The sequence below is a fragment of the Hyaena hyaena genome, unplaced genomic scaffold (assembly GCF_003009895.1).
Source record: "Hyaena hyaena isolate Hyena2069 unplaced genomic scaffold, ASM300989v1 scaffold_471, whole genome shotgun sequence".
In the NCBI taxonomy this organism is placed as follows: domain Eukaryota; kingdom Metazoa; phylum Chordata; class Mammalia; order Carnivora; family Hyaenidae; genus Hyaena; species Hyaena hyaena.
The window spans coordinates 204,465-231,562 of NW_024081102.1; the positions used below are offsets into that span (position 1 = coordinate 204,465).

The 27,098-nt window shown below is 45.0% G+C and overlaps 1 protein-coding gene across 1 annotated transcript in view; it reads left to right on the forward strand.

Moving 5' to 3' along the window:
* The window catches only part of CNTNAP2 (contactin associated protein 2), a gene marked incomplete at its 5' end in the record, with an annotated part of 359,481 nt that overhangs the window by 192,085 nt on the left and 140,298 nt on the right, over positions 1-27,098 (forward strand). Inside the window, 2 exons of the mRNA XM_039253885.1 lie at positions 9,804-10,040; positions 18,251-18,384. Of these exons, the coding sequence (XP_039109816.1) occupies positions 9,804-10,040; positions 18,251-18,384 (371 nt within the window). The remainder of the gene's footprint in view (positions 1-9,803; positions 10,041-18,250; positions 18,385-27,098) is intronic.

A 27,098-nucleotide genomic window follows, 5' to 3' on the forward strand; every position in this document is an offset into this window, starting at 1 on the left:
CATCTTATAACACTTTGGTTAAGAAACTGCTATTGTAATTAATGATAATTGCTAAGTTGCAGAAATGGCATTTCTCTCAAGAAATCTACAGGGACGCCTGGGTGGCTCATTAGTTTAAGCGTCAGACTTCCACTCAGATCATGATCCCATGATTCGTAGATTCGAGCCCCAGGTCAGGCTCTGTGCTGACAGCTCAGAGCTCAGAGCCTGGATTCTGTTTACCTCTCTTTCTGCCCCTCCCCTACTCATGCTCTGTCTCTCTGTCTTTGCCTCTCTCTCAAAAATGAATAAGCATTAAAAAATAAAAAAGAAGTTACTTTACAAAAGGAATGAAATTGAGAAATATCAACTGGGAAGGGTCAGTGTGGACAAACTAGCTGAATACACCGTTATTATTTTTAAAAATTCAAATTTGATTCAGCTCAATTCAATAAATATTCATTGTATTTCTGCTGAGGGCCAGGGCCTGGCTAAGGTTACTCTCACCCTTAGAAGCCTACATGCCAGTGAACTACCAGATGCATGAACATAGCATTCAACGTCCAGCTTCCTGGTCTCTCCATGTGCCTTCCCTCTCTCTTCTTCCCTTTCCAGTATGTGGGCCCACTATGCTGCCTGCTTATTTTAAAAAACTCTTAGGGCAACTGGGTGGCTCAGTCAGTTAGGCATCTGACTCTTAACTTCAACTCAGGTCATGATTTCACAGTTCATGAGATCAAGCCCTGCATCAGGCTCTGAGCTGATAGCACGGAGTCTCTTGGGATTCTCTCTCTCTCTCTTTCTCTGCCCCTCTGCCACTTGCCCTCTCTCTCCCTCTCTCAAAATAAATAAACATTAAAAAAAGAAAAATTTTCAGGGCACCTGGGTGGCTCAGTCGGTTAAGCGTCTGACTTCGGCTCAGGTCATGATCTCACTGTCTATGGGTTCGAGCCCCATGTCGGGCTTTGTGCTGACAGCTCAGAGCCTGGAGCCTGTTTCAGATTCTGTGTCTCCCTCTCTCTGACCCTCCCCTGCTCATGCTGTGTTTCTCTCTCAGAAAAAAATAAAACATTAAAAAAAAGTTTTTTAACTTTCTACATGGAAATACATATATATGTACATATACATATAGCCTTATGATGGTTTTCCAAAACTATTTGTGGGTGCATGCAAATATTTCTTTCTGTATATACATTTCTCCAGAAATAGGACAATACAGTTATGTTGATGTTGATTTACTGACTCCAGCTTGCTTTTAAACAATTCAGGAATGTGTACACACACACACACACACACACACACCCAATACATATACTTCATATATATGAAGAAGACTATAAATATATATACATACATATATATACACACACATAAAATATACACACACAGAAATATGGTGAAATGTTAAAAGTAAGAGAATCTGGATACGGAGGGTATGATTCTTGGTACTAACCTTGCAACTTTTCTATAAATTTGAAATGATTTCCAAGTATATTTTTCTCCTAAAAATTTTTAAAGCAAGCGATTTAAGACCCTTCCTAAACCTCAATGCTGCCTTCTTTCCCAGCAGCAGGTCCTGGCCACATACCTCCCCACGCTTCATACCATGGTCCCAACTACCTACAACAGCAGTGCTCCACCCTGGCCGCTTGTTGCAATAATGCCAAAAAAAAATAGTAAAATAGGCTAGCCTTTCCCCAGACCAATGAAATCAGATTATCTGAGAGTTTGCTTTAGATTTAAAAAAAAAAAAAAAAAAAGCACAGCCGAGGCTGAGAAGCTCTGATGTCATTTCCTGAACACCACTCTGCCATGCCTTTATTCAGGCTTTTTACCACATAGCGGGGAGGGGGGACTGTCCACCTTGCGCATCTTGCAAATACCTACTGACTCACCTTTCTGGTGAAGGAGCCCAGACTTCCCCACAGAATGAGCCGACCTTCCTCACCTGTGACTCTATTATTCTGGATCTTACACTGTATTCTAATGAGGCGTTTATCTCCCAACCAACTGTGAACTGCTTTGGGGAAAAGTCCTTGGCTCCTGTTCGCTGTTGTTATCAGCATGGGCCTGGCATACAGTGAGATTCCAAGATGTGTTGACTAAATGAATAGCAAACAAGTTACACTTGTGGGACTCAAGTTATGACAAAGAGCCGCGAGGTGCTGCGGGTGGTGGTACTTAGTCGTGGACACCGGCTGGGATCGAAGGAGGTTGATCATGGAAGAAGAGGCGGCTGGGAAGGAAGGCGGAGTTCTAGAAGCAAGTAAGCCGGTCTGGCCAGACCACAGGCAGAGGATGCACGGGATGGGAGACAGGGCTGGGGAAGGAGCAGGTCCAGAGCAGCGTGAGGTGAAGGTCACCTGGAGGTGCAGGCCGCATCAAGCACAGAGCCCTCCCCCCACGGGGTGTCTCAGTGTGTCATTTCTGAGTGAAGTGATGTTTACTATGTTTCCTTAAACTTTTGGAGATGAAGTCATGAAATCTGATTAAAACTACTGACCCTCTCTGGGGCGTCAGGGTGGCTCAGTCAGTTTCGGCTCAGGTCATGATCTCGCGGTTCATGAGTTCGAGCCCTGCATCATGGAGGTGCTATCAACACGGAGTCCGCTTTGGATCCTTTGCCCCTCTCTCTGCCCACCGAAAATTAAAAAAAAAAAAAAAAAACTAAAGCCCTTTCCTCAGAAAAATACACATGCAATTTTACCTGAAGTTTCAGAAAATTAACAGATTCTTTGAGATGTACCTAGTGGCCACCTCCCGTACCCCCAGTGATATTCCAAATTGTAAGAACAGGATGAAATTTAAGTTTAGGGGTGACACGTTCTCCTCTTATGTCAATCCATTCACCAAACTGCAGCCAGAATGATCTTTTAAAACTGCAAATCAGATTATGTCACCTCTACTTGAAACCCTACACAGTTATAAAAGTTACCCTCTACCTTCTACACAAAAAAGCCACAAGATCCCAGTCTTTCAGGGCTCTCTTCTATCACTGTCCCCTGAATTTTTGCGTTTTCATCTTCTTGGCCTTCTTTTCATTGGCCTCTCCATTCCCTCCTTCCCTGGGGCCTTTGCACATGCTCTTTCTCTGTTTTAGGATGCCTGCTCTGTCCCCAATACCACTTAAATCTCATGCTCCTTCAGTGATGAACTTAAATATCATCCACTCCTTGCTAAATCTCTAATAGCTTCATGGCTTATAGAAGACACTTAATAAAGAAAGAATATACAGGGGCGCCTGGGTGGCTCAGTCAGTTAAGCGTTTGACTTCAGCTCAGGTCATGATCTCACGGTTCATGGGTCTGAGGCCTGTGTCGGGCTCTGTGCTGACAGGTAGCTCAAAGCCTGGAGCCTGTCTTTGGATTCTGTGTCTCCCTCTCTCTCTCTCTGACCCTCCCCTGCTCATGCTGTCTCTATCTCTGTCTCATATTTTTGAAACATTTAAAAAATTTAAGAAAGAAAGAAAGAGAAAGAAAAGAAAGAAGAAAGGAAAGCAAGCAAGCAAGCAAGCAAGCAACAAAGAAAGAAAAGAAAGAAAGAATATACAAAAAAGACTGGTTGCTGGCCAGAGGAAACTGTAAGTTCAAGGGAGGATTCCTTTAAGATGGGAATGATTTAAAGCCCACAGCAATTAAAAGACCTGCCAGACCAGGGCTGGTGGGTGGTAAAACCAAGATTAACCCCACATCTTTGGATCCCTGGCCTCCACATATACACATTAATCCCTGGCTGCGTGTCAGATGGAACTTACCACGATGGGGTCCTCACCCTATTGCTCTTTCTAGAGCATTCTAACCTATTGTCCACCATATTTCCCAGTAATGCTTACTAACACAGTTTCAGGAGCATGACTGTGGAAATTCTGGATGCAAACTATCTTCCCATTTAAGAAGCGAGCAAAGTTGTTTAGTGCCATTGGCTCTTAAACTCCAAGCAAGGAGGGCCCCACCCCACCCCCCCAGTTCCCACACAGTCAACTCATTGATCATATAGCTTATTGATGTGTTTAAAGTAATATACTCTACACTTGTATCTCACAGGTAGCACATGCCATTCAGGCTAAACTTGAGACATTTTTCTTTGGTATCTCTTCAACCCTGTCAAGATTCAGCTGCTTAAAGCTTATTACATAGAAACTGACCCGCAAGTACCCTGGCCTTTAGAGAATGGTAGGAAAGTGGTTACAAAAGTTATGTAGTCACCGGGGGGTAAACAGAACAAGTAAAGGTGAATGCTAACCCATCCTGGCTCAATGTTGTTAGTCCAAAGCGATTACAGTAAATTGAAGAAAACATCAAGCAAACAGAGTAAAAAATTCAGAAGGGAAATTCAAAGAGGTACAATTGGGGAGAAAAAGTAGATTTTGCCAGTGTAAGGCCAGGGAGTACAACAGAAAGCAAGTTGAAGAAGAGCTGGGCCTTGCACATGGCCCTGGAAGGGGCCAGGCCTAATGCAGGAGAGGAGTGATGGCCAAGGTTTCTATGACCAGAGCTCCACAACACTAACGTACTTTTTTACTAGATGATGAATGGAAAAGCAGTTGATGAGAGTGATCATTCTGGGCTGTGGAATTCAGCCATGAGAAAGCTTCATGAGGCTGGGGCTCAGGCCCATCTTTTCTCTGTTATGGGATCTGCTCCCCAGCAATTCCTCCTAGGTTCTATAGAAGCCGCAGAGAGCTTTCAGGATCCGGGATCACGGGATGAGATAGAAGAGAGCTGTGATCAGCAGGAAGGAGGAAGCAAATATTAAAGTGTTTGTTTGCAGCAGAGATAAACAGAAAGAAGCCTTCTGTCATGGGCTGAATGTTCGTGACCCCCCAAATTTCTGTGTTGAAGCCTTAACCCCCAGTGCGACATTGTGTAGAGATGGGGCTTTTGGAAGTCATACTTGGGTTGAGCTGAAGTCGTGGGGGTGGGGCTCCCAGGATGGGATTAGTGCCCTTGTAAGAGGAGGAGTGCTCTCTCCCTGAACTCCCCCATCCCCAGCTCGCTCTCTCTGCCTTGTAAGCATATAGCAAGAACAATGTCTGTCTACAAGTCAGGAATAGACACCACCCCTGGGAAAACAATCCACCAGCACCTCATCTTAGGCTTACAGCCTCCGGAACTGTGAAAATAGACTTCTGTCATCTGAGCCGCCCAGTTATGGCCAACAATGTGGTTCGCTTGAGGGACTGGGTCAGTGACTATGCGAGATCACGGGCTGGGGGCGGTCCACACAGGCTGGGAGACCAGTTGTGCTCATCTCCTCTCCGCTCCATATGAGCGATGTGCTAGCAGCTTGACATCAGCCGGCTGGGGGTGTTGACACCATGGCGATAGGCAAACACTATAAGTCAGGGCTCCCCTACCCGGAGAACTAGCCATTTCACATTTGCCGGTGTGCCCCTGGACTCATCAGATAAAATACTCATGGGAGCAGAGTTCCCTGGAATTCCCACGTTCAAAATAAACCTTGGCTTTTGTTGTTGTTGTTTTTCAATGGTTGACACGATGGTACTCTTCAGTTCTCACGTATTATGCATCCAGTTGGTTATTCAGCATTGGTGGACTCTCCCTGCCAACTAACCATCACTTGCGGCATTGTTCCTGTGGGGAAATATGTCCAAGTTGCAAGTTACTGACTTTAAAATAAACTTTTGAAAAAGAGCCCATTTGGAGAATTAGGGACTTTCAATTCCAGATGCTCGTGGGGAAGTGAGAGAATGAAAAGAACCAGGTTGCAAAATATATCCTAAGTGGAAAGGCAAAAAGAAATGGGATTCTTGAACGTGAGAAGGAAAAGATAAGGGACCATTTAATTATGGGGGTAAGTGGGGCACCTGGGTGTCTCAATCAATCAAGTATAAGACTCCTGATTTCAGTTCAGGTCATGATCTCACACAGCTCAGGTCATGACCTCACTGTTATGAGATCAAGCCCTGTGTCAGGCTCTGCTCTGGGCATGGAGCCTGCTTCGGATTCTCTCTTTCCCTCTCCCTCTGCCCCTCCTCCACTTGCTCACATTCTCTCTCTCTCTCTGTCTCTCTCTCTCTGTGTCAATAAATAAACAAACAAGCAAATAAATAAATAACACTAACAGAGGTGAGTGGCATTGCTTTTCCATGGTAAACGTCAGGAATTTGGTTAGACAAGGAAAAGTTTATCTTTATGTTATTATTCTGGATGGACAGTTTGTGGATTTTATTCCAAATATTTGCAGACTTTTCTTCGTCAACCAGGGATCTATTTCAAGAACCAAGAAATGATTATGACAAGGTAGCTTGCCCGCTTTCCAGGTTTCTGGCATCCTTATGATCCTGAGTCTGCAGATGATATACTGTTGTTTGGAATTTTGAGAAACATGATATAATTCCACAAAGCTCTTTTATAATACATCTTAGAGTAACAAGGCTCCAAGTTTATCATTTTTTTCTATCTAAAAAAATGAACATCATAAAACGTAAACCATCTCATATTAGTATAAAACTATAAATTAAGCATTCTAAATCAATAATTTTTGATCATTTAGTGAGGGAAAAGATGTTACTTGGGGCTTGTTAAATTAGTGTTATTTTGGTCATTCATTCAGAAAGGATGAGAGTATTCCTTTCCTTAATGATATTGCATACCCTGATTTGGTATTTCCTTAAAAACCACGTGCAACAGTGAAATGACAGCTGTAAATCTGCCGCTGAGATACCAAAGTGGTTCACAGCACTCCCGGCCCTGACTTAACAGTTGGTTTATGATGTGGTTTCAGAATAACACTTTTAAGCCTGGTATTTTCCTTCCTCCAAACTGACATGAATCCATAAAGCTTTTTAACGATGACTCTAAAACACACCAGAAGTATTCTCTGTAGCATATTTTTTGGTTGGTTCATCTAAAACCCTTCACTTTCTAAATCTCTGTTCATGATCCACCTTGGAATGGCGGTGGCCCCTCTAGCTGAGGAATGCATCAAGTCCCACTCCGCCTCCGCTCAGCTACCTCCTCAGCTGGGTGCGCTGTCTTGCCTCGGCCTAGGCTCCCAGGATCTCAAACCACTGTGTGCACAAGCATCGTCTGTGGAATCTGTTTTACCTGCAGTTCCAAAGACCCTCTGAGTTGGGTCCTCTGAGCAAAATTCCAGAGATAGGCCTGAAAACCAGCATTTTGGCAGAGACATGTTATCGGGGGCTTGGTTCAGCCCACTCTCTGGAAGTGCAGTGACTGGAGGTGCCTCGGGGAAGCCTGGGTTCTTGCCAGCAACATGTGGCACTTGTAGTTGGGGTGCCTGGGGCTCCCACAGCTTTACCTGCTTCCTCAGCCTCTGCTGCCTGGAAGCTCTCCCTAGGCCCAGGTTCTTAGGGCCTCGATATTGAGTTTCAAGTGCCAGATACATTTATCTCTTCCAATACGTTGCCCCTGTCTCTCTGCCTCTGGCTTGTTCAGAGGACTCCGAGACCTCCAGGCACCAGCTACAGATGATGCCTCCTACATGGCCCAAACACATTCTCAAATCATGAGCCCTCATCCTCTGGTGGCCCGGTGAACCCCCTGGGGTGTCTGCTTCAGGTGACCTGCCCTGCTTGCTCTCCTTGACTGCCCCCCCCAATCCCAGCCCCTACCATCTGTTAGACACTTTCACAGCAGCTGGCCTAGGAATGTCCGTCCGTCCCTCTGGACTCTGAACTGCTGAGCGCAGCGATTACCTCTTCTTCATTCACTGTTTCCCCAACACCCAACCTAAAATGTAGTGGGGGCCTAATGAGTCTTGCATGAACAACTGATACTGTAAAAAGACCATGTCTTTCACCCGACGCATGATCCCTCCGACTGCACTGTCTCTGCTCCAAGCATTAATGCACGCTGCTCCCTCACCTGGAAAGCTGGGCTTCCCCGCCATGTTTATAGAGCCTCTGGTTCTTTGAGTCTCGGCTTCCATGTCTTTTCTCCAAGGCATCTTCTTTGGCCCCTGGAGACAGGCTTGGTGCCCCTCATATTCCAGGGCCCCCTGTATTACCTGGTCCTGTGCTTCCCCCACTGCCTTCTGATGATGCCTGGTAGTCTAAATCCTCTAGATCAAGGGCTCCTTGGGAGCAGAGATTGTAACCTCAGCACACAGCAGAAGGCACCCAACAAACATTTGGTGAAAGCACGGGAAAGCCAACTCAGGATCCTCCAGGTAGAGATGGGGGTTCTTACCACAGAGTCTGCTGAGTTGACCTCCATAACACTCACCAGAAAGATTTCAAGTTGTTGACATGTGTCTCCCATGCCCACTGCCCGACAGAAGTAGGTCTTCAAGTGTGGCATCTGACATCCCAGTAAGTCATTCAGTGACTAGTGTGGGTTAAGCGGCGTTTCATCCTGTGTCTCCCATCAAAGGCACTTGCATTTTGAGCAAGGTGGCTCTTAATTATGTAAGACAGTCTCACACACTGCAGGTTGCTTAACAGGCTAACATGTTGCTTAGCAAGTTGACACGGTAAGTAGGTCCAGATCCGTCCACAGGTGTCTGACTCCAGACCCTGATTCACCACGCTGTGCTGAATCTGTTCTAGAATTATTTAACAGGAACAAACTTCTGAATTTCCAGGTGAAAGAATCCTTTTGGAATTTGTCCTCTCCTATTCATGACAATGTAGAGCTGTGTTTCGCAAAATGTGTTCTTCACGGTGTTAATTTAGTGGACGTCGGGTGTTGTGAGAATAACAGGTTCCACGCATGGGCAATGAAGTTTGCGAAACATGTTCAGAAGGTCACATGCAGAGGGCAAGGGAGCCGTAACAACGAAGACCAAAGCTGAAGAGGGAACCTCAGGCTTTTGCCCTGAGTTAGGAGGTGATTTTGGAGCACTGGGGAGCAAACAATGGGCAAATCATCAGAGGACCTGGTCTACCAGGAAGTGATTAAGAACCAATTTGCAAAGATTAGGCATCGACAAATACCAATGAAGGGTTAGCAACTGTTCTTCTAACTTCTTAATAGTAATAATAGTAATAGGTACTATTTATTTTGGGCTGATCACTTCACATTATCTTTTGCAATTTTCATTATTATAGTCTCTCATATATAAAATACTGAGGCCTCAAGAAGTTAGTTAAGGGTCACCTGGGTGGCTCAGTGGGTTAAGCATCTGACTCTTGGTTTGGGCTCAGGTCATGATGTCACCGTTTGTGAGTTCAAGCACTGCATCAGGCTCTGTGCTCAGTGCAGAGCCTGCTTGGGATTCTCTCTCTCTCCCTCTACCTCTGCCCCTCCCCTGCTTGCACTCTCCAACTCTCAAAATAAATAAACTTAAAAAAAAAGAAAAAGAAATTAGTTAAGTAACTTCCCATAAAGCCACACAGCTAATTTATGGCCAGATTCGAACCCAGTTCTCTCTAGCTTCACTGCCTCCCGGGACTTCCCCAGGGTTTTGTGGAGGGCTCTCCTTTGTGAACATCCAGACCAACTCCAGTCTCAAAGAGGATGCCCAGAAGCTCCTTAAACTGGTGTTTATGTTATCCCACTGCCTTTATTTCCAAAGTTATCTCTTCTACCTAAATTAGTTCTTTGGCCTAAGTACTGGACATGAAAATTTTTTCCAGTATGATTTCAGTTTCTTAATTTTTATTAATATTTTTTTAATTTACCGACCTCCTTACATGATTTTTTTATAGGTTATTCCTATTGATGAAACAAGATCCATCTCTTAGCTCAATCTGATCGCCTCCCAGAGTCAGGACCTGCCCTCTATGAACTGAGGCTACTACAAAATTAACTGTCTACCAGAGCTTAAATTGTCAACGGTGTCAGGATATCCGATTTCTCCTCGTTTTTCAATGGTCTCTGTCCTTTTCTTTCCAACAGATGTCGGCGCATTTTTTGAAGAGGGGATGTGGCTCCGGTATAACTTCCAGGCATCGGGGGCCAGTGCCAAAGATACGGGCACCAGGTCAGACATCTCCCCTGATCAGAACAACTCCCCTCCGGACCTGGCCCACGAGGGGATCCACTTCAGCTTCAGTACCACCAAGGCGCCCTGCATCCTCCTCTATGTCAGTTCTTTCACGACAGACTTCTTGGCCGTTCTCATCAAACCCACCGGTAAGGATGAGGATGCCTAACCTCTGCTCTTTAATGTTGGGTCAATAGAATGTTCTAGAAAGTCTAGATTCCTTTTGCCTTGTCCTTTATTCCCCACAGGACCTTGAGCAAGTCACCCAACGTCTTTGAACCCCGTTTCCCCACAAGGGAGCCAAGAAAGCAACTTGTCAGTTGAGTGCTTCCTGGCAATGTGTTACAATAATGTTGTTAAGGCGTGCCACCTTCTTTATAAGAATCATATTACATGAATATGAATATTAGATGGCTTCATATGTGTGAAGACTTTTTTTGTTCCTGTCAAATAAATACATTCACTGCTATACTAAATAGAGATAAGCTTTGAAGCAGTGGAATTCATTTAATATAAATCAATGAATTATCCTGATTTATGATAATGTATCAGTAGGTTCCTACAGAACATATGTAACTTTCAATAGAAATAGAAAAACAGAGATGTTTTCCTTCCTAAACCGTCTTAGAATTTTACGTTCATAAAATATATCCCTGGCATACAACTTCCTTACAACAGGAGTGTATTTACCCTTGTAATGTCTTGGGCCATCTTGATCTCCAAGTAGGCATGGAACTCGAGAGGGTCAGAGGACGACTATAGTGGCCATTCTGTGTGAATACACCAGTGGGCTTACGATCTTCCAGGGAAGTCCAAGCAGTCCTAAAATATATAAACATGCCGAACATGGAGGGTTCCATTCCTCTCAGGAAATTTTAATTCTAAGACACTTAAAAGTTTTAATAAGATCACTTTTTCACAAATAAAAATATTGTAGGTATATCAGGGAGCAAACCTCTCTCATTTGTTTCCCAGAGAGATTATATGCGCTGAGAAAGTAGACATTACCTCTCTCTTTGCAGACACCGTCTTGCTCTGCAGTGGTTATTCTTAAAGATCAGGATTGTCTCCCGTGGGAGCAAAAACTATCCTTCTGAACCCAGGTCAGCTTGAGTTTTAAAACCTACTAAATTTTAAGACTTCTTCTCTGGACAATTCATTGTGGGTTAAAACATTTGGGGGCAGAGGGTATGTGTCCTAAGATTTTTCCCTTTCAGAAATTATCCTGAAAGAAATAAGCCAGGGGCACCTGGGTGGCTCAGTCAGTTAAGCATCCGACTTCAGCTCAGGTCATGATCTCACGGATCGTGGGTTCAAGCCCCGCGTCGGGCTCTGTGCTGACAGCTCAGAGTCTGGAGCCTGCTTTGGATTCTGTGTCTCCTTGCCTCTCTGACCTTCCCCCACTCACTCACTGTTTCTGTCTCTCAAAACAAAATAAAGACATAAAAAAAATTTTTTAATGAAAAAAATAAGCCAAACACCAGACAAAGATGCAGCATGAGAATGTTCCTCTTAGTATCATTTGTAAAAATAAGTTTGAGAAAGGACCTCGAAGTTCACCAGTAGTAAAATGGTTAGTAAAAGAGGGAGTCAGCATTTTAAGAAACACTGTGTATCCATTAAGAATAATATTTATGGAGAACAATGCAGAAAAGAGTGTGGAGGAAAAAATTTTATGTAATTCAATGTTAAACAACAACAACAAAAAAAGGCAAGCTATAGCCTCAACTATACAATATCAGCTTAGCTCTGTAAGAAATATGGATAGAAAATAAAAACACCATAATATGAGCACAAAGTGCCTCTTGTTTGTTGTTTTGCGTCTCCAGAGTAACACTGTTTTATAAGTGTCAGATGCTCTCAGTGAGCAAGTGTCACTGTTGTAATCAGTAAAGGTAATAAGTAAAATCAATGAGGAAGGCAAAGAATAAAGAACATAGCATCTGCTTCCCAGAAGTTCATGAGTTAAGTTTATTTCCCCCTAGATCAGGTTAAATGGATTTTTTTTTAAAGAAATTTTTAACATTTATTTATTATTGAGAAACAGATAGAGACAGAGCATGAGCAGGGGAGGGACAGAGAGAGGGGGAGACACAGAATCTGAAGCAGGCTCCAGGCTCTGAGATAGCTGTCAGCACAGAGCCCAATGCGGGGCTCGAACCCACGAGTGGTGAGATCATGACCTGAGCCCAAATCGGATGCTCAACCTACTGAGCCACCCAGGCGCCCCAAACGGATTTTTAATGCATTAATGTTCTCCACCCACGTGTCCCAACCTCCCAGAGCCCAGCGGTGCTGCACATATGGCTTATCAAGACTTTACGAACATTTCTCAGAAGATGCTGTACTATCTACTCTTTCAGTCACTGCCGCATTGAAACGCGGACCCCAACTACATCAGTAACTCCCATTCCCACTCATGCCTGTGTTTGTGCACTTCTTCATGTGCAAGGGTTTCACCTAATCAGTTCCATGTTGGTGCTACCATTTAATGGCGCCCCAAGGTACACTGTGTTGCACCTGCATTAATTCCTATGAGCCACACAACTACAAAGCCGACAGCACTCTTTATCCCCTTTCAACAGGGGATCGAACTGGAGTACAATGAGGTTGAGTGACTTGCACACCCAGCTGGCAATCTGACTCTAGACCCCGAGATCTTTACCACTCTCTCCACACTGCAGAGAGTTCTAGAAAACCCTCCATGCATTTGGAAGGCATGGCCAGATGGATTCTTTCTAACTTTTCAAGGCCATCCTCAAACTGCTGGTGAAAATTTGTTTTTCTAACAAAGTGTGGGTGGCTCAGCGGGTTAAGCATCCAACTCTTGGTTTCCACTCAGGTCATGATCTCGAGGTTTGTGGGTTCGAGCCCCGCATTGGGCTCTGTGCTGACAGTGTGCAGCCTGCTTCGGATCCTCTCTCTCTTTCTCTCTCCCCAGCTTGCACTCGCTCTCTCTCTCAAAAATAAACATTAAAATTTTTTAATAATTGATAATGAAAATTTGTTTTTCTCACACTTCAAACACTAGATTTCTTAATAATTGATACTTAAAGTTAGAAAAAAAATGGAAGAATTCATTCAGGGGAAAAAATCAGTAAGGACTATGCCCAAATATCAGGCCAAAATAAAAAACTAGGAAGCCTTGAGGGAATGCCCTGGCACCCCTCCAACGTAAGGCATTGAAGGCCTCCCCCAGACCCTCCGCTGCTGAAAGTGCCGGCCCCTCCCAGACACCCGAATTCCCAAATGCTCCGCCATCCCTGTTTGGGGGGCCACCCAGGCAACAAGTCCTGCGGATTCCAGGCACATCGCGTCCCTCGGGAAAACCCCTTTTTCTTCTCCGCCGCTGGCCTCCTGGCAAATGTCCCTGACTTCAGTGCTCCCCGACATCGTTCCTGCCGCGGCCCGCGTGGGAAATTATTACCTGTGATTGGCGCCTGAGTAGATGGACTAGGATGTGTTTGCGAGGCCACAACCCAGGTTCTCCAACACGGGCTCCAGGCGCCTGCTACCCCTTCGTGGGCGCATGCGCGAGGCGGCTCTGCCCCTCCCCCTCCCTGCGTCAGCCCCTCCCACCCCGCTCTTCCCGCCACGACCCCCACGCACAGGGGCCCTTGTCACGCCTCGGTAGCGCCCTCCTCCCCCAGGAAGGGCCGGAGAAACCCCAGATCCCGCAGCCTGCCCTTTGAGACCAGGGGGCTCCGGGGTGAGAGCCCCGAGTGTAGAGCCGGAACGTCCGGGTTTGAATCTGCTTCTGCCTCGTGCGGGTTGTGGGATCCTGGGCCGTCAGCCGCTGCACACCCGCTGCCGTCTTCCCTAAAACGGGGTCTCCCTCGCAGGCGCGCTGTGAAAATCCGGGGAGCACATGTGGGGCGCTGCCCCGTCGTGCGGGTAAGTGGCAGCGGGCACCGCCGCCCGCGGTCCGCCAAGGGCGCAGGGCCGCACCCCCTCCTCGCCTCGCTCCCCAAGCGCGGGCGACACCCCGTCTCCCGCCTTGTCCCGAAGAGCTCCGTGTGACACCCGTCTTTCATTCTAGATCAAGATCAACTCCTTTCAATGACTTCTCCTTACTTTCAACTTCTATTACGCTTATTTTCAATGTCATTTGTCTGCCACTCAGTGCACCGTATTGCCATCCGTCTTTGTTATAAATCTGCCCCATCTTCTCAGCGAGATGAAACGATGGAAAGCCCCCCGCACTACATCTCCTGCCTCCAGTAGGTGCTCCCTGAGTGTTTGTGGATGATAATGATGACGGCCAGGAGACAGTAAATCTGTTAAGCACATTATTTCCTGCAGCCAATAGAAGAGCAGGCCCTTATACCCGCTTTAATTCACTTCGGAGATGAACATGAGATGCAAGAGAGGTATTTTTCCATTTTAATAATATTTTATATTAATGGAAAATATTAATATTCTCCCTACCATCATTTAGTGGTTCTCTTGTACTGTTATTTGAAAGGAATAAATATATCATTTAAATTTTATTATTCAAGAATATTGCCATTACCGTTTATGGATATCCACTACATATAAATTCAACATTCCAACTCGTCAGTTTTCTCAAAGCAAATCATTTCAGTTGCCATTAAGTGAGGCAGTTACGGAAATTTTAAATCATATTTACAAAGAAAGAAAGGCAGAAAAGAGAAAAAATAATGAAAACAGCTTAATAGTGGTTTTAACGAGCTGGGGAACATAAAAAGACCGATGACAAAGAGGGGAGGGAGGAAGATGTCTGGGTTTTTGCCTAAGTACCAGTTCCTCTGACCTCTAGCCCTCAAAGGCGGGACTTGGCCTTCCTTCTCTTTGTACCCCCAGGGCCAGACACGGGCCCACGCCCGGGGGCTGGGGATGGATGTGGGTGGTAGATGTGGACTGATAGCCAGCCAGACAGCCCACTTTCAAGCCTTGAAACATTGGACTCAACGGTGCTTTTCATGGGCACTGAATAAATGTGTTCTGAAGAAATGAATAAATAAATGATGAATGAATACAGCTGTGTGTTTGAGAAAATTGGCTGTGATTATACACGGTCCATGCACAAGAAGTAGGGAATCAACACTCAAGACAATCAACTTGTTTTTCTGTATGTAACCAAACAACTGGCTAGTCACTTCCTGTTCAGTCCCAAACAATAGATTGTTTTTAATGCTATTAGAGTAAAACACTGAAGGGTGGGGAGAGAGGCAGCTCAGGAAAAGGGAGCAGTGTATTCAAAGGTCCTGGGGTGGAAAGGAGAATTATATTTTCTAGGGGATAATAGAAGTCCAAGGTAGCTTGAATGTAAAAAGTGACAGAGTAAATGGCATCATTTGAAAATAACAGACAGAACTCAGATCAGATAGGGCATCATACACTATACTTCAAATGTATGTCTTCATCCTATGAGCAGCTGGAAGGCTTTGAAGAGTTTTTGGGGACCAGTGAAATAATCAGTTATGCGATTTTGGTTTTGGTTTTGTTTGTTTTTTCTAAGTAGGCTCCACACCCATTATGGAGCCCAACTCAGGGCTTGAACTCATGATGCTGGGATCAGGAGTCAGATTTTTAAACAAATGAGCCACACAGGCACCCCTCAATTATGCATTTTTTAAAATGTTTATTTACTTATTTTGAGAGACAGAGAGTACAAGCAGAGGAGGGGCACAGAGGGAGACAGAGGATCCCAAGCAGGCTCCACACTGTCAGCACAGACTCCGACATGGGGCTTAATCCACAAACCACAAGACTATGAGCTGAGCCGAAATCAAGAGTCAGACACCCAGCTGGCTGAGCCACCCAGGTGACCCTCATTTATGCATTTTGAAGAAATGTCTCTGCAAAGGGAAAAAAACACAGAAGCAGGGAGACCGTCATTCATTCATTCAACAAACATTTATTCAGCACCTACTAAGTATCAGGCATTATTCTGGAAATTGAGGATAAAGTATAGAGAATATAAACAAAAATTCTTACTCTCATGAGGAGAAAATAAGGCAGAAAAGGGAAGCCCTGCCCAAGGAAAAGGACTGGGTAAATTCTGCTTTTAATGGGGCAGTCACAGAAATAATCACTGAGAGGACAACATGTGAGCAAAGACCTAAAGGGGGTGAGGAGTCAGCTATGCAGATAATTGGGAATAAGTGAGCATCCGGGACAGAAGAACCAGCCAGTGCAAAGGTCCTAAGGCAGGAACATGCTGGCTTTGGAGGAAATAGCAAGAAGGCTAATGTGGACTGGTGAGGAGTAGCAAAGAGGAAGGAGAATAAGAGATTATCTTAGATCTTATGCGGGAAGATCATGTAGGGCCTGGTGAGCCATGATGAAGACCTTGGTTTTTGCTTTGAGTGAGATTGGAAGTCATGGAGGGTCCTGAGCAGAGAATCACTCTGACTCCCCTCGACTGGGTCTGTGGGGGCAGAGCCCGGTTGGGGTAGGAGAGGTGGAGGAATGGCGGAAGCAAGGAGGTTTGTTAGAATGTAGGTGAGTACAGTAATCCAGGCAAATGGTGGTGGCGTGGTCCTGGGGGTGGAAATGGAGGTGACAAAAAATAAGCTCAGGGCGTATTTTAAAGATAGAGCCATTTTAAAGATAGAGGAATAACCTCAAGTAGCCATTAACTAAAAGGTGGAAAATTGAGATGGAATACTTTGGGGGAGGGAGGGGGAAGATCAATGTTTGGTTTTGCATATGTTGTGTTTGAAGTGCCAGGAAGACTTCTCCTTTCCTGGGATTGATAGTGAGGAAGAGCAGAGAAAGAGAGGACCCCCCCCCCCAACAAAGGCCAAGAGGGCTCATTGTTAAGGAGAAACTGCTTCACATCAGGTAAGGCAGGTAGAAGACGATGCAGGTGAAGCTCAAGTGGTGGCCATCAGGTCCCTGATGTCACGTGGCCAGCCCGTCTGCCTTGGCCAGGAAGAAGGCTCCTTCAGGGTCCACACAGGGCACTCTGGTGCCAGGATGTGCTTGTGCTTCCCGAGATGGAGGAGAGGGTGAATTCAGACACACTTAGGAGGTGAAAATCAACAGCTTGGTTGAAATGCTCTAAGCAAACAAACCAAGGATAAAATACTAAGGTAAAACATAGAAGTAGGTAAGGTTTGTCAAATTGGTTCAGAAAGCAAAATTAGGAAATACAATTAATTCTTGATTAATCAAATGGATGCTGCTTTCAATTCCGGGAACACCAGTGCAGTATTTAAACGACGCATGTAATGCTACAATGCCTAAATAGGGGAGGGCAGCATTTAGAAACGGTTGCATTTATTTATGTTTCTACGGATATGGAAGGGCATGATCGATTTCTGCAAAAAGATACTGCAAACTATTTAGAGTAACTGTGTCTGGATGGTGGGATTTCCTGTGACTCTCCTTTATCTATTTTTTTTCTTGCTGTTTACTTTCTAAGTTTTAATTATCATGTTTTATTTCACAATTTACGGATCAGGCTATCAGTTCTGTTCCTCTAGCAGGAAAATGAACAAGGCACCAAAGACCCTTTGAGATGATTTACAGCTGGTCACCCTTGCCAGCTTGCCGGCTCTGTCTTTAAGCAACGGGATGTCGAAAGCTATTAACATGAAGATTCCAATTTGAGTTAAAAATGAAATTAAAAAATTGATGCCTGTAAAAACCATAAATAAGAAATACAAGTTATGTTCTCTGTGCAGATTAATTAACAGCAGGATCTAGAATATTATATTCCTCTTTTTGAATATTGTCTATCATTACTGGGGAGAATCAAGACAGAGAGGAAAAAGGAATAACTTGTTGAGGCAAAATGAGCCGGAACTTAGCAGAAAGAAGTAAGGCTTTGGGGGCCTGGGAAGCCCATCTTTCCTTTGATTTGTGTTCGGATTGATGGAGTTTCTAAGCTCGAATAAAATGCATCGCTTTGTTTTCTTGGTCTGGGCAAAGCCACCCATTATCCCACATGTTTATCTTTTATAAATTACGTTTATTTTTAATATTGTGTGCTCATAATTCTTTTATATGCCGGATGTCACACTTCACTGACGGCATGAGACTGTCCTGGCATCCTGCGTAGTATTTTGTCAGTCTGCAGGCGTCTCCACGGTCCTATATCGTGTATGTTCTCATTCCCCTCCCAGGCCCAGCTCCAGATTGGATCATTGACACCATTTGCTGCTTCAGCTTTGACGTGATGGTCACTGAGGGCTCACTGTTGTCTTGTAAAGTCGTGTGCACCTGCTGCTCTTAACCCTTACCGTTCTGTGTGCCGCTGAGCTGGTGCATCCGAGTTCAGAACGGAAATGGTATTGGTGGATCGTGAAGAATGCAAACCCAGGGGGAAGTAACATTGAAATGAAACCTGATGCAAAAACTTACAGTTTCCTTCCTTTTTGTTGTACAGGAAGCTTACAGATTCAGTACAACCTGGGTGGCACCAGAGAGCCATACAACATTGACGTAGACCACAGGAACATGGCCAACGGACAGCCTCACAGTGTCAACATCACCCGTCACGAGAGGACCATCATTCTTAAGGTATGCATCTGGGCACGTATCAGCTGTACGCGATGGAGTATTCTAACCTCTATCCGCTGTTCTTCTTGGACACTGGTTTTGTTTCGGATGGTTGGGGCACGCGGAAGAGCCCCGTATTAGATTTTCTCCTCCAAACCCCTAACTCGTGAGGTAGAAAGATGTGTGTTATTATAGGAAAGACAAAGACAGAGTCAATGGTGGAGACATTTCTCAGAGAGAAGGTAGAATGAATGTTTACTATGTATACTCTTTGTAACTTTGCTGCTTTCAGGCTGCACATCGTGTTTATCTATCACACTATCTTTTTTCTCCATGCTCTCAGATGCCGGCAGCTTATCGTGTTTCCCAGCAAAGATTATTTTGGTTTATCTGACCTACTTACTTCCTTCACTACTCTGACACAATATGAATAACTTTGGTTCTTTTCTTTGTTTTCCTCTTTGGATGCTTTGCCTTAAAAATCCTCAAAACACAGACCTTCCCCAGAATCTCAGACTCTGGTTGTTGGCTCCGAGCTCACAAAGGGATGGGTTTTGTTATGACAGTCAAATTTTATTTCAGGTTCATTGATTGTCCCTGCCCCCACCACTGATTTTAACAATGAAGAAACGGGCCTGGGAGACACCATGAATAAAACATAGCATGAGGAGGTCTCCCTGGGAACTAAGCCAGAAAGATCAAGGATGAGAAGTGTCACTGCGTTCTCTAGAAGGAGTTCAAAATAGATACCTGTCAGGAAGAGGAACGGCATGGGGATCCTGTTTTGTCAGCAGAGTGGAGTGTCATTTGGCAGGAGCTCAGCCGCCGCTCAGACCTCATTCGGATCCGGCCGATTGCTGTGGGAAGTTGAGGCTGCAGAGACAAGGCACAGGTCCTGTGTTGCTTTGAGCAGTGGTGGATGTCAAAGTCATAACTTGATATGGAGTTTATGCTTGGCCTTTAGCAGTAAATGCTGGAGGGTATTTTAAGGACGGGTCTTTCCTAGGAAAATGACAACGCACGGGTACGGTTTACTGTGCAATCCGTCAAATTCGTGTGAATAAGGTGAGCTCACAGCAGTGGGCAGAGTCCTCCAGGCTAGCACAGTGCCCGGCTCGTATTAGAAGCCCCAGGGGCACCTGGGTGGCTCAGTCCGCTGAGCGTCTGACTCTTGATTTCGGCTCAGGTCATGATCTCACAGTTCATGAGTTCGAGCCCCGCGTCGGGCTCTGCGCAGACAGCACAGAGCCTGCTTCGGATTCTCTCTCTCTCCCCCTCCACCCCACTAGCACTCTCTCTCTCAAAATAAATAACCTGAAAAAAAAAAAAAAAGAAGGTACAAACTATTTACTGAACAAACCAAGCCCATCTTTAGCCATAACTCAAGCCATTCTTCGGCCATAACTCAAGGTCCATTCGGAAAAGCCAGCAAAGCCAGGGTTGATATCATTTGCAGGATTAGGATGGTTTTATAGAATTTTTTCAGCATCGTGCTGATTGGCTTTTGATTAGAAACATTCTCTTGATTTCAGCCATGCCGTCTGCCACCTCTTTTAAAGTAAGTGATGATTCTTGCCATTGCAACATTGCAGAATAAGGTTAAAGGTTAAGAAGCGCTCAGCTGTCTGCTTTCGGGGAAGTATGAGCTGCCGGAGCTCTAGAATCTTGCAGGACTAACTCCCACTGTCTCCAAGAAAGCACTTTGTGTGTTAGAACTGAGACGCAGGAGTGGAGAGCCACGGGCAAAGAGGAGGGTGGGGTACGTGGGAAGGGAGCAGAGCTGATAGAACCATTTCTGGGTCTATTTCTCAAAGTGCAAGTCCAGAATAAGGATAGGTGAGGAAGCCCCCTGCCTTCTAGCACATTCTACCAACTGAGAACGCTTCACAACTCACCAGCAACTCTTTAAGAACAAATATCAGCTTAAGCACAGCTGCTTCCTGCCACAGTGAGTTAGAGATTGTCCTGAAGACGGGGAGAGGGGTCTGCTATGTTAGGAACCTGGGGCTTTTGAGGCATGGAAAGCCAGAGAAATCCAGACAGCGGAGAAGCCAGAGAACTTTAGAGAGTCCGGGAGACAGAGGAGGGCTTGGGGGAGAGTCCAGCCCTATTGCTCAGAGTTCTTTTGGTTGTAAGTGACAGAAAACCAATTCAGAATTCATTTGTAGGGAGAATTCCTAGCATAGGTCATAGAATATAAGAAAGGGAACACTTAGGGGCGCCTGGATGGTGGTTCAGTCAGCTAAGTGTCCAACTTCGGCTCAGGTCATGATCTCACGGGTCATGGGTTCGAGCCCTGCGTCGGGCTCTGTGCTGACAGCTCAGAGCCTGGAGCCTGTTTCAAGTTCTGTCTCCCTCTCTCTCTGCCCCTCCCCTGCTTGTGCTCTGTGTCTCTCTCTTTAAAATAAAAGTAAAACATTGAAAAAACGAAATGGAAAACTCAAATTTTGGAAGAGAATCCAGGAGACCTGGAGGGTGCCCCCCTCCCTCTGTGGTCCCCGCTTCTCCATTCTTCTCTGAGGACTGGGTCACGACCTCTTCATGCATCTCCCTCTTTGACATATCACAGAACACAGACCCTGGAACACGGGGCTCACGTCTCCGTTCTGCTACCGGAGAAAAGGTCCTAGTTCCTTGGTTCTCATTGCAAACCTCAGGGAAGGTCTCTGCCTGGCCTGGCCCGGGGTAGGCGCTGCCCTGTTGGGAGGAGGGGGAGCAGTGACTGGCAGCCTCAATCAAACCTCCCCATTATTGGAGTGAAGACCTGGGGAGAATCCCCCAAAAGCACAGGAACACATGGGGCACCGGGGTGGCTCAGTCGGTTGAGCATCCGACTTCGGTTCAGGTCATGATCTCACGGTTTGTGGGTTTGAGCCCCACTTCGGACTCTGTGCTGATAGCCAGCTCAGAGCCTGGAGCCTGCTTCGGATTCTGCATCTGCCCCTCCCCCAGTCACTCGCACGTGCTCTCTCTCTCTGTCTCTCAAAAGTAAATAAGCATTAATAATTTTTAAATAAAAAATAAAAATTAAAAAAATAAATAAAAAATAAATAAAAATAAAAAAAAGAATAGGAACCCCGTTCCAGGAAAAAAAAAAAAGAGCTGAGAGGTGTGAAAACATTGGCTGCACAACCCTTTGAGTTTAGGAACAGTATAGGCGTGTTGCCAGGGTGATGGGGAGCCCTCCCTGCCCTCTTCCTGGCATACAGTGTGGGGCAAGAACACAAATTTCTGGGTGTGGTTAGAAAGCCAGATGCTCCAACTCACCAGAACTCAGCTAGGACAGCCCTCGGGTCCCAGGTGCTCTGGTCTTTCCCAGCCCAGTCTCTCCAGCCCAGCTCCAATGGAGCATAAAGCTTAGGCTCGTGGCCAGAAAAAAAAAAGATATGGCTTCTCCTTAAGGAAAAGTAGGTCAGACAGAGAGGCCTCATGGAACATGCTAGTAAATCCAAGGGTACCTTTAGAACTTTAGAAAACACTACCCTTTTTTGTCTGGAAGCAATCTACAAATCCACCTTGAGAACTTCTACAACCTTAAGAAAGTGTGGGAGAGGAGCACCTGGTGGCTCAGTGGGTTAAGTGTCCTGCTTCGGCTCAGGTCATGATCTCCTGGTTTGTGAGTTCGAGCCCCGTGTCGGGCTCTGTGCTGGGAGCTCAGAGTCTGGAGCCTGCTTCGGATTCTGCATCTCCCTTTCTCTGTCCCTGCCCCTCTTCCCCCCAAAATAAGTAAACATTAAAAAATATCTTTAAAAAAAAAGAAAGTCTGGGAGAGCTGTAGGAAAATGTTCATCATGGTCATTTCTGTGTGAAGGGATTACAAATGGTTTCATTTCCTCCAGAGTTTTCTGTATTTCTTCATTTTCTCTTATAAGCACGTGGTGCTGCATTTTTTTTGGTATGCATTGCATTTTTATAATCAAAGAAAAACATGACGCAAGTAACTTCAATCCATCCTGACAGCCCCCAGTTGTAACAAAATATAATGACAAAGATATTTAAATAATTTCAAATTAAAAGACACTTCTAATCAAAGAACAAAAATAAGACTCATTCGAACAGGAGTATTTAAAAACGCTCTGCCTTTGGAATTCGGGTGAAATTTTATACATTCATTCACGCACAAACAGCACATAAGTCCAAAGATGTTTATCAGTGTTTGTGGTGTTTTTAAAAGCACGCTTACTCTCCTAGCTGGCTTTGGCTAAAGCTAACATGAAATTAATTTGCATTCCCTGAGCACATATTGTCTGAAATGGTGCTGAGCCCTGGAGGGAAATTGACCTTGGATGAAGCATTTGCAGCCAGAACACAAAGTACCCAATGTCCACATAGATAATGAGGAGCTGACTCTAGGAGTCATCAGACACTGGAGTGAGCCAGAACCCGTGACAACCCTCAAGTGGCGTCATTTATGAAAACTCACAGTTGCACAGGGATAATAGGTGAAGGCTCATGGCCAGTCAGGAAGTAAAACTAACCCCAGGGAAGGCAAAGAGCACCTGAGAAAGTACTGTATGCAGTGAAAATTCATGCCAATTAGAGGAATTCAGGAACCACACGTTACAAGGAATGATTTCAAAGTCTTGTGTTACAAAGCCTTCCTTCTCACTTTCCTTCCTTCCTGCTGTCCATACCTTTGTCTCTTCTTCCTCCCCTTCCTTTCATCCTTCATCCCATTCCATGAGGGAAGTAAGGTGGCTCACTGACAGTCTGTACAATGAGATAGAGAATTGAAGCAAGTCAGTATACACACACACACCTACATGTCATGGGTTATATTTACTGGCATAAAAAGCTGGCCTGGGGGTGCCTGAGTGGCTCAGTTGGTTAAGCATCTGACTCTTGATTTCGGCTCAGATCATGATCTCATGGTTCTGGGAGTTGGAGCCCTATGTCGGGCTTTGTGCTGACAGTGCAGAGCCTGCTTGGGATTGTCTCCCTCTCTCTCTCTTCCCCAACCCCCAACTTGCTTTATCTTTGTCTCTCTCAGAAATAAATAAATAAACTTCACACACACACACACACACACACACACACAAAGTAAGCTTCCCCATAGCATGGTCCACTTGGGCAATGTCACATCCATGATAATAGCTTACGTTCACTGGTGCTCACTGTGTCTTTAGCACTGAGCTAAGCATATTAAACACAGCCTCTCATTCAGTCCTCACCAAAACCTTAGCAGATGTGCAGCATTATTATACCCATTTTAGAGCTGCGGAAACTGAAGCTAAACTAGTCTGACATAACTTCTCTCAAGTCAGAGACCAGGAAGCAAGCAGAAGCATGATGAACCACAGGCATGTCACACATCAGTCTATGCATGCTCCTAGCCATTTAATAGCAAGCTGTCGGAGCGCCTGGGTGGCTCAGTAGGTTAAGCAGCCGATTTCAGCTCAGGTCATGATCCTGCGGTTTGTGGATTCAAGCCTCGCGTTGGGCTCTGTGCTGACAACTCAGAGCCTGGAGCCTGCTTTGGATCCTGTGTCTCCCTCTCTCTGCCCCTCCCCCACTTCTGCTCTGTCTCTCTCAAATAAACATTTTAAAATAATAATAATGATAGTGAGGTGTCAGGAAGGGTGGTCACAGCGCCTTGAAGGTGGCTACCTCTGGCCGGTAAGAAACTGAGTGGTATTATAGCAATAACAATAGTTATTATTACCGTTACAAAATAGTTCAAAAGTATGCCCAAGCCCAGAGAATAATAAAACATGCACCTATGTATATATCAGCCAAACACTACAAATTTTGGCGTTTTGCACATTTTCTTCAGGGTTTTTTTTAAAATGCAGTGGTAGTCGAGGCCCTGGGTCCCCCTTGTTAGATAGTGAGCCCTGAGAAAGGCGGTGGATGATGCCTTCAGCAGCATTTCTGCACCAGATGTGTTTTTCAAAGGCTGTTTGATATAGCATCCCTCGATGAGCGTACATAAAAACAGATTTCAATGCAAACAGTTCCAGAGGAGGGGGCGATGATGGGCCGGTGAAGGGGGCAAGGGGACTGCGTGATACTCTGGCCTGATCCCAGGGGTCAAACTAGCTCAAAAAAAAAAAAAATGAGCAAACTACCTGTTCTTAAAATAACTATCACCTATGTGGGAGTTTTACTGGAAGTCAGATTATAGAGGGCTCAGGGATATATTCTCCGGCACAGATACTCAGAGCCTGTGTTCTCCAAGAACCAAATGAACAGATGGTAAGGGTGTCATGTTCATTTTGACTTTCATCTAACTGGAGGGCCGCCCCATCTTTGCCAAGAGGAGGCTGACAGATTTCTCCTGCCAGCAAAAGTAAGGGCTTTCTTAAAAAATAACTCCCAAGTCCTCAAGAGCAAACAATGATTAGGTCCTGAAATCTTTATGCCACAAAGGGCATGTGACTTCAGTTGTTTTCATCAGGAATTTTCAAAACAAATGTTCCCCCCGAAAAAAAATCACTTTTAAAATAAAATAAGATGATAATTTTTTACTGTTATTAATCAGAACTTCAACCAAATTACATAAAAATGGCTGCTAATAGAGCTGTATATGGAATATGGCCCTAAAAAAGGTCAGAGAAGTCAAGGGCAACCATGTGTGCTAAATACTAGGGATGGAGGAAAAGATACAAATACAAATGTTAGGATAGCACCATTTGCTACTACAAATTAACCCTAAAGTCTCAGTGGTTTAACGCAATGAAAGTCTGTCTTCTATATTTTTAGAAAAGTGAAGTCCTGCAGCCCCTGGTAGTGATGGAATTGTTCTAGGCAGGCACTCTAAGGACCCGCACCCACCATCCCCTCCCTTTGGCAGTGGAAGTAGTTTTCGACTAAACCAAATCTCCGCCCATTATTTGTGTGGCCCTCCGGGGCTCTGTCCTCTGGGAGACTCTACCTTGTCCATCATGTGCCATGACCAACTCTGAATGAGTGTTGCAGATAATGCATTCATTGAAGCATTGCATTTCCTGCAGGGGAAGAGTCCTAGAGGGTCCATGTCCTGCAAGTGCCCATTGCACTGAGGGTGGTTTTTACTTCTGAGTCTGTTGTAAACCAGCTGTGTTGGTTTCTTGGCCAACACGATCCCTCTAAACCTGAGCTGGCTTCTCCTCTGTCTGCTTCCTGTCAGTTTCATGTGCCAGGAGTAAACCCTACATTCTTTCCTGGAAGTAAAGCCTGGACAGTGTAATCATCTGCTTCCATGCCTCTCTCTCAAGGTCATGACAGCTCTCTTGTGGCCGTCTGAAACCCAAGGCGTCTGCGAGGAGTAAAGACCCTAGTATTTACTTCACCCATGGAGCTAAGCCTGTTTGCCGAGCTAAGGAATCTGAATGTTTCTTTGTTGGTCAAATCTTCTTGCAGTTTATTTCTTATTTTCTGGCGGAAGGCTCTAAATGTTTGGACTTCTGTCTCTTCTCTTTCACTGATGTTTGGAAACCGGCCAGTTCTGTTCTGAACCCACCTCTTTTTGGACTTAGACAGCAGGAGACAACTGATACCTAGAACTGCTCTGGTTCTTTTGAAACACTTTCCCCAAAGCTACAGGTCACAGGCACTTAGTCTGCCTTCCGGGTTACATGAAATGACAGTCTTTAAAAATGTTTAATCTTACACCATAGTTTTCCATCTCTCCAGCCTCTGCTGTCCATTTCTGTGCCAGTGCTACCGAGCTTAGCTTTCTGTCATGACCACACTGCTTCAAGGTCCTGACTTCTGTATTTACCTTGGGATATGTTAGCTACTACAACCACAAGAATTTATAGATTGCAGTTGTGGCTTCACAGGTGTATGCTTATCTCTGGACTCATCAAGTTGAATATATTCATTATATACCACCTTTTGTAGGTGAAAATCAATCAATCAAGTAGATGGCAAAAACAAAAACAAAAAAATGTTGGAGCAGTTTTATTAGCAATAAAATGAAAAGTAACTCAGTGATCCACTTGGAAAACCATAAAACCATACAGTCCTATGTGACAAAGAACTCAGCAACCCAACTTTGGGGCCAGTGTTCTTGTGCCACACGAAGAATTCCTGCTCAGTTCTCCATGTCGGTGTGAACATAACCTCGTGTGCTTCCATCATTGTGTTCTTTCCTGTTATAACGTGGAGCCTGGACTGGAATTAGACCCCACAGCTCAGAGGAGTCACTTAGAAACATGTGCCTTTATTACTCTTGAACTTTCTGACAATAAAGAACAATACTCAAAAGTCTATGGATGTAAACACTCCCAAAAATTTTAATATCCGCGGTTGTTCAAGCCTTTATTAAAGAAAATACTGCTGCTTGGGAACATTAAATCTTTTTAGGGATGTCAGAACAAATAAAGGAAGTTGACCCAGCTAGCGTCGGACCCCTCTCTGGAAATTACATTTACTGTAACTTCTTGCCTTTGGCTAATTTAGTGTGTATCTACTCGGCATGATGAACTCGCAGCATTGGATGTATACCACCAGCATGCTCAGCAGAAGGAGGTGACGGCAGGAATGATGATGAGCCTTCACAGTCCCTCAGTCCTTCCCTCGCAGAAGCGCTGTTAACCATTTACTTGCTCTCTGCTAGGAGTCCTGGAGATATATTACTACTTCACTTTCCACTCCAGTAGAACGCTGACTTATGTTTAATTTTGTGGAGGGCAGAGGTCAATATTTTATTAGTTACTTCTATCATTATAGTGGTTTCATTCTGTAGACAATATCTGGGAAGAGAAGAGGGAGGGATGAATACACTGGAAACTTGCCCTTTCCTTTGGCCT